This window comes from Mus caroli, unplaced genomic scaffold (assembly GCF_978045245.1).
Source record: "Mus caroli unplaced genomic scaffold, Mus_caroli_1 scaffold_8, whole genome shotgun sequence".
In the NCBI taxonomy this organism is placed as follows: Eukaryota; Metazoa; Chordata; class Mammalia; order Rodentia; family Muridae; genus Mus; species Mus caroli.
In genome coordinates, this window is record NW_028227263.1 from 141,566,034 (window position 1) to 141,574,151 (window position 8,118).

General features: G+C 49.0%; 1 protein-coding gene across 1 annotated transcript; it reads left to right on the plus strand.

Moving 5' to 3' along the window:
* On the plus strand, positions 1 to 5,269 carry Tnnt1 (troponin T1, slow skeletal type). Its single transcript, XM_021166217.2, has 8 exons — positions 1 to 64; positions 313 to 429; positions 743 to 820; positions 1,251 to 1,364; positions 1,850 to 1,959; positions 2,574 to 2,664; positions 2,763 to 2,803; positions 5,144 to 5,269. The coding sequence occupies exons 2-8, from the start codon at positions 331 to 333 to the stop codon at positions 5,187 to 5,189; spliced, it is 579 nt and encodes a 192-aa protein (XP_021021876.2). The 5' UTR covers positions 1 to 64; positions 313 to 330; the 3' UTR covers positions 5,190 to 5,269.
* The last annotated feature ends 2,849 nt before the right edge of the window (positions 5,270 to 8,118 follow it).

An 8,118-nucleotide genomic window follows, 5' to 3' on the forward strand; every position in this document is an offset into this window, starting at 1 on the left:
CCGCCCTGTGGTGCCTCCTTTGATTCCCCCGAAGATTCCAGAAGGGGAGCGTGTGGATTTTGATGTAAGTGACAGATGTCCTACCCCAGAAGCAGCTGCAGGATTCTTGGCGCCTTGAGCCCATTCTGACAAGTGCCCTTCTATGCTTCCTTCATGAAAACCCTGGGGGTAACCCAGGGTCCTGTTGTTAGCAAGGAATGCTTTGCTGACATCTGCTGGAAGCCATCCCAGCTGACTGTCAGTCATCACCTAGGGCTGGGGTGGGGCAGGCTCCAGGGCCCTGTCCGGCGGCCTCACGGGCTCCCTCTTCAGGACATCCACCGGAAGCGCATGGAGAAAGACTTACTGGAGCTGCAGACGCTCATCGATGTGCACTTTGAACAGCGGAAAAAGGAGGAGGAAGAGCTCATTGCACTAAAAGACCGCATTGTGAGCCGGAAATCCGGGTCCTCTAGTTACATCTATCTCCCCTTCCCTCCCTCCATGTAGTGCTTTGGGGTCTCTGGGAGAAACAGCGGGGATATTGGGCGGCTCCACTCCAGTATCTATTTCTACCAGGAGTACATTTTGGAGGCTGAGGCAGGAAGATTACCATGAGCTCGAGACTGTCTCAAAAAGGACAATTAAATAAAAGAAACTATCCTTATTTTGTTCGTCTACTGGTGGAGGGATAACTTGTGGGAGGAGATAGCCCCCAAGAACCCCCACGTTTTCTGCCCCAATCTTCCCTTAATACCCCTAGGAGAGGCGACGCGCAGAGAGAGCTGAGCAACAGCGCTTCAGAACAGAAAAGGAGCGAGAACGCCAGGCCAAGCTGGCGGTAGGTGTCTGTCCTTTCCCTATAGGAGAATACTTTATTTCCCATGTTTGATTCTCTCTGCGGTTCTCAGAAAGTCCCTGTAATGTCTAGCATAAGGATTTTCCTATTGGAAGGGTGAACAGTGCATATAAATAGTCTACTGCTGATCTAGCTTCAGGCAGGGCTGGATTAAGAGACTTAAGCCATAGCACAAAGACTGAGCTTTGCTGGGTGTGATGGCCTCAGACCTATGATCCCAGCACAGGAGAAGCTGAGGCAGGAGGATTTTGTGAATTTGAGGCTAGCCTGAACTATATGCCAAGTTAAGGAGTGGCTCTCTCCGTGGCTCCAACTTCACTTATGGAGATGCTGAGCCATCAACTACCCAGGCTAGGCTCTTCCTCCCTCAGGTATGTAAGGCCCCATGGAGTGGACCCCTTTGTTCTCACAGGAGGAGAAGATGCGGAAGGAGGAGGAGGAGGCGAAGAAGAGAGCAGAGGACGACGCCAAGAAGAAGAAAGTTCTGTCCAACATGGGAGCTCATTTTGGGGGCTACCTGGTCAAGGTGAGTCGAGCCTGTGGAAATCTGCGTCTACAAGGAGGGAAGGGAAACTTGGGGCTGCTGGTCCTGAGGAGGAAGGCTAAACCTGGACCTCATCCAGGGCCAGCTGTCACTGTAGATAGCACGTGGCAAGTAGGTGAGGGAGACACTCCGCTGATTGTCTCTGTCCCTCCTCCGGCCACAATGTTCCTCTGGTGGTGCCTGGCTGTGAGGGAAGAAGACTGGGGCCTGTACGTTTGAGGGAGGGGGCACGGAGTTTGAGTTCCTGAGTCCGAGGAGAGAGGGCTGGAGCCTGGGGCTCTGGGACTAAGGGAGGAGGAGGCTGAGGCTGGACCCCTGGACTGAGGGAGGAGGGCTGAGGCTGGACCCCTGAGTGTCTGAAGGGGGAGGGCTGAGATGTACTCCTTGCATGTGGTGGAGGCACTGGCCTTGCTGAGTAGATTTAGCCTCCAGGTTCTATCCCTGGCTTGGGATTCCTCCCACTCCAGGCAGAACAGAAGCGTGGGAAGCGACAGACTGGTCGGGAGATGAAACTCAGGATTCTGTCTGAGAGGAAAAAGCCCTTGAACATCGACTACATGGGGGAGGACCAGCTCCGGTAGGTCCTGGCAGCTCTCACAAGGCTTCCACGGGCGATACTCAGGGTCTGAGCCTTGGTGCTGTGTTACTTCAGGCAATTGACACTCCTTTTCTGGGCCACTGTTGCTGTCTATGTTCAAAATGTCACTCAGATGCAAGCTACCCGGTGGCTGGCCTGGCCTGTAGTGTCTGGTATCCACAGTGCCCCCTTCCGTATTTAGGTGGAATTGCAGCATTCAGGGAAGAGGTAGGAGGATCAATTCAGGGTCATCCTCTGCTGTATATTGAGTTGGAGGCCAGACTTCACACACACACACACACACACACACACACACACACACACACACACACACACACACACACACACAACCACGCACTATGTAAGTAATAAAAACCAAACGGCTTTCACTCTGGGGCTCATAGCCATTACTTCCGGAGACTTCCATTTAGGAACTTCTGTTTCAGAAAGTGGTCACACATTTGAAAACCTTCCGTGGGCAATTTAGCAAGAGGGTAGCAACTATACCAATCCCAAAGAGACTTGCTGCATGGCTTGGGGTAAGTGGCTCGACCTCTCTGGACTCAGAAGGCAGCCTGGATCTTGCTGCATCCTGGTCCTTCTCGACCTGCTAGGGAAAAGGCCCAGGAGCTGTCAGAATGGATCCACCAGCTGGAATCAGAGAAATTTGACCTGATGGAGAAATTGAAGCAACAGAAATATGAGGTGAGACCTACCTGCCTCTGTTGGGGCCCAGGCTGGGTGACAGGTGTGGCAGGTGGCCCTGGTTGGACATCTACCTAGCCTGGTTTCCTGCCCCACAGATCAATGTGCTGTACAACCGCATCAGCCATGCCCAGAAATTGTAAGTGCCACTCCCAACCTCCACATACGGCTCCTTCTGTTCCCTCTGTCCCTCCCTCCCTCCCTCCCTCCCTCCCTCCCTCCCTCTCTCCCTCCCTCCCTCCCTCCCTCCCTCCTTCTGCTGCTTCTGCATACCACTGCCCTTTTGGCATCTCCTGTCTGTTTCCTGAGACATTCTATCCGTATCTGTTCTTGTGGGTTTATTTATTGGTTTATTTATTGGCTTTTTTTTGTTTTATTTGTTTTTTCGAGACAGGGCTTTCTCTGTATAGTCCTGGCTGTCCTGGAACTCACTCTGTAAAGCAGGCTGGCCTCGAACTCAGAAATCTGCCTGCCTCTGTCTCCCAAGTGCTGGGATTAAAGGAGTGTGCCACCACTGCCCAGCTCAAAACAAAGTCTTACTTGGTAGACCAGGCTGGCTTAGAACTCACTGTGTAGCCCAGGCTGGCTTTGAATGTGTAAGCAGATCTTTTTGCCTCAAACCAGTGGAATGCTGGGATGGTTGATGTGACTTACCTACCATCCCTGTTTTTTTGTTGGACTGCTTATTTATTTTTAAGTCAAGGTTTCACATAGCACAGACTCACTAGGAAGCTGAGGCTGGCCTTGAACTACTGATCCTCTGGATTCAGCCTCAGGAGGGCTGGGGTTATTGGCCTGCACTACAGTCTTTTGCTTTTCCTTATCAGCTCTTAGGTTTCAGTCTCACTCCCTGTCTGTATTCCTCCAATTCTTTTCTTTCTGAGTACATATTATTTTACACCATTTTTTTGCATCATGTTTACATGCACACAGTGTGTGCATGTACATGTGTATGTGTGTTTGTGTATGGGTGTATGTGTAGGTGTGTATATGTATATGGGTGTATGAGTGTGTGTGTGACTGTGTGTGTGTGTGTGTGTGAGTGGATGTAAGCGTGTATATGGATGGGTGTGTGTGCCCACAGAGACCAGAAGTTTGGATGCACTGGAGCTAAGTTACAGACAGTTGTGCACCACACAACATGGAGTGTGCTCAGAAGACTTGGAAGACTCGGTTTCCTCTTCCTTTCTTGTGGTCCCAGAGATAAGGCTCAGATCTTAGGGTTGGCTGCAAGCACCTTTACTTGCTAACCCATCTCACTGGCCTCTCTCTCTCTCTTTTCTCTCTTTGTCCCTCCCTCTTCTGCAAGTTTTCCTTCTCTCTATTTCTTCTTATTAAGACAAGGTCTCGCGGGGTGGGGTGGGGGTGGTGCACGCCTTTAATCCCAGCACTTGGGAGGCAGAGGCAGGCGAATTTCTGAGTTCGAGACCAGCCTGGTCTACAAAGTGAGTTCCAGGACAGCCAGGGCTACACAGAGAAACCCTGTCTTGACGCCCCCCCCCCCAACCAAAAAAAGACAAGGTCTCCTGTAAGCTGGAGTGACCTAGAACTCCATTGGTATTTGAGACTGCCCTTAAACTCCTGACAATTGCCTGCCTCCACCTGCCAAACCTGGCACATGTATGTGCATGTGTGTGTGTATGTATACACACATATGTATACATATATGAATATATATGTACACTATATGTATGTATATGTACACATATATGTATGTATATGTATGCAGTACTGGGCACTGAGTCAGGGCCTCTCCCATGTTAGTACTCTACCACTGAACCACAAACCAGGCCTCTCACTGGCGGATTACACACACACACACACACACACACACACACACACACACACACACACACACACACAGGCCAGGTTGTCCTCAAACATTTCCTGATCTTCCTGCTTCATCCTCTTCAGGGCTGACATCACTGGTGTTTCTCACCATGCCCAGGCTTCCTGCTCAGTCTCTTTCTTGTTCTAGCCTTTTCTGTACTCTTCCAACCTCCCTGAGCCCTGATGCATGTCACCACCTCTAACTAACCCTTCTTTCACCCTCAAGCTCCTTTCACATAAATTTTCATGAGTTATCTGAACTAACCCAAGAAAGTCAACTCCCACCAACCACTTACTGGGCATTATCTGAAAGAGCTGCACTCAAAGGTGGTCGTAGCTCAGTGGTAGAACCACTACCTAGAATTCCCAGTGAGGGGCTGGGGGTGTGGCTCATAGGTAACCCCCTGCCTAGAATCCCCCAGTGAGAGGCCTGGTTTGTGGTTCAGTGGTAAAGTACTTACTTAACATGGGAGAGGCCCCGACTCAGTGCCCAGTACTGCAAAAAAGAAATAGCACTGCTGGCCTCTGCTCCTGACTTCCTCTGGGTGGGGGTGGGTATTTGGTGGACTTCCTGAATTTTAAAGATGCTGTGTTAAGCTTATCTCGGAGGCTCAGAACCTCTTCCTGACACCACCTTCTTCTCCCACAGCCGAAAGGGGGCTGGGAAGGGTCGAGTTGGAGGCCGCTGGAAGTGAGACTGCCAGGACATGACCCGCTGTGTGGAGCCCAGGAGCCACTGGAGTGTGTCCCATCTGTAACTCAAAATAAAGCGCCCCCAGGCATCAGCTTAAGTTCTTCAGGGTTGTTATTATGTGGCTGGCTGTGTGGGTTGATCGACATCTCCATATTGCCCGGGAGAGCCATCAACTGTCATTAAAGAGATTTCAAGCTCATGACTAGGAGTACAGCTTGTCTAGAGCTCATGAGACCCTGGTTAAATCTCCAGTTCTGCTTAAACTAGATACGATGGCAAGTGACAGTAATCCCAATACTGGGGAGGTAGAGACAGGAGGTTCGGGGTTTCAAGGTCATTCCTTGGCTACACAGTGAGTTCAAGATCATCCTATATGAGGTTCTGTCTCAAAAAAATAAAGACAATACAGGTGGTAGTGGCATATGCCTTTAATCCCAGCACTCGGGAGACAGACACAGGCATATTTCATGAATTTGAGGCCAGCATGGTCTACAGAATGAGTTCCAGGACATCAAGGGCTACACCAAGAAACCCCGTCTCATCAGACAGACAGACAGATGACAGACAGACAGGGCTGGTAGAGGAATAGATTTATAAGCTGTGATCCTAGGGCCCAGGACCCAGCCCAGCAGGTAGATGTGTATCCTGCCAAGCATCGTGAGCCGGGTTGGATTAGATCTCCACAACCCCCATGGAAGAAAGAAGTAATTCCTGCAAGTCACCCTCCGCCCTCCACATGTGTTGTCATACATAAACACACATGTACAAATGGATATAACAACTACCAAAGAGATGCGGTTCTGGAGCAGGAGAGATGGCTTAACAGTTACCAGTTTTGCTGCTCTTCCATTCAGTGTGTTAGAAGGGTGTGCATGAATGCTGTGGTCAGGAACTGAAAACCGGAAGATAGTTTTTGGTTGGTGCTCTCCTTCCTCGTGGGTCCCAAGGATGGAAATATCTGACTTCTTGCCTTGGGGAAGAAGGGTGTGTGTGTGTGTGTGTGTGTGTGTGTGTGTGTGTGGTGTATGGGGTAGGGTTCACGTAGCTCATATCTCAAAAAAAAAAAAACCCACAGGATTATCCTTTTGGATTTATGACCATTGTTTCCCAGGCCTCGAGCTTTTTATGGCTTATTTCTCTGCATAAATCCAAAGATTATGGAGTGGGTGGGCTGCTTTAGTGCCCCTTAGGAAAAACGTTTGTTTTCCCTATGCAAATTTTGACAGCTTTCTTGTTAGACTTTGGTAGGTCTGTGTTCTTGTTTCAAAATGTTTTTTTTATCCTTCTCAAATTAGATTTTTTTGGGGAGATAATGTGAAAGATCACATTATTTTTATCAGGTGTTTATTAGGTGTTCTTATCTGTTGGAAGAACTTTCAAACCTAGTGGAACATCACATTTCAGACTTACAAAGTCATGCCAGGGGCTGGCTCAGCGGTTAAGAGCACTGGCTGCTCTTCCGGAGGTCATGAGTTCAAATTCTAGCAACCACAGGGTGGCTCACAACCATCCTTAATGAGGAAAAAAACAAAAAACAAAAAACTATGGGCTGGAGCAAGCAGGGCCGGAGTGAAAAGGGGTGTGGGGAGGAAAAAAAAGAACCGAACAAAAAAAATCATGCCCGGAGAGCATGATACAATCTGAATTATAATTCCTATTGTCCTTTGCAGCCCCAGGTGGGCTAAAGAAAAGTATGTGGTTATTTTGGTCATGTTTGAGGGTCCTCTTTCTGGTATGCTCAGGGAATTATTACCACTAGAAAACGTGGGCTTGTTCTTGATCTGGAAACTGACTTCTTAGGTACCTTGCATTCTGAGACATATTTGGAAGTCTGGAGCTGAACCCTTTGGAGGCGTGGCCTTGAGACTACATTTCCCAGCTTGCCCTATGTTATCTGATTTCCTTGAACTTTGCTCGGGAACTTTATCGCTATGTTAAAAGATGAGTTTGGCGGTGACAAGCTTTAATCTTGTTTGAGAACTCAATTTCCCGTCGGCCCTTGGTCTACCTGATGCCTTAGGGAGCCCATTCATTCATTCGAAATATTTTTTATTGCCTACTCTCAGGCTTAGTTCTAGTCATTAGGACTAAGAGGGTCTCAAAGAAAACAAATCGAGTTTACTTATAGACGATGGGAGAGGGACAGATTCAAAACCAAAACAAGTACGCTCCTTTAATTTCATCACTCGAGAGGCAGGAGGAGGCGGAGTTTTGTGAGTTCGAGGCCATTCTGGTCTGCATAGCGAGTTTCAAACCAGTCATACTGAGACCCTAGCTCAAAACAAAAATACCCCCCCGCCACACACACACACACACAAACAGACTCCTGTAATCCCAGCAATTAGGAGATGGAGACAGGAAGATCAGACGTTCAAGGGCATTATTAGTGAGTTCGAGGGCCATCCTATCTCAAAACAAATCGTAAAAAGTATGCAAATTTTATTTCTATCTCTCAGGATCCGCTATCCGCTATCATTTCCCATGCGCCTTGGCTTAGTCACTTTACAAAGTACACTACATTTCCCAGCATGCCCCAGTAGCCTGTCCGGCCGCTCTACCCAGATTCCCAGCACTCTCTAGGGACATGCCCTCCTTTAGGCAGTTCTCCTTTTGCTTTTTTCTTCGAGAGAGGGTTTCTCTGTGTAGCTCTGGCTGTCCTGGAACTCAGGACCAGGATCAGACCAGACTGGCCTCGAACTCACTGCCTCTCAAGTGCTAGGATTGAGGACGTGCCTTTTGACTATTTTCGTTCGACCCCTTCCAGCTTTGGATTTCTAAACGTGCCTCAGGATATATAGGGAGTCTAGCGAAGACTTCCGCTTGTAGAACCCATTTCCCAGCACTCCTGCTGCCTCATTCTCTAACCTATCTGCTCAAGTTATGCAAGGCTCCTCAATGGGGAGAAACTCCACTTCCCAGCTCGCTATGAG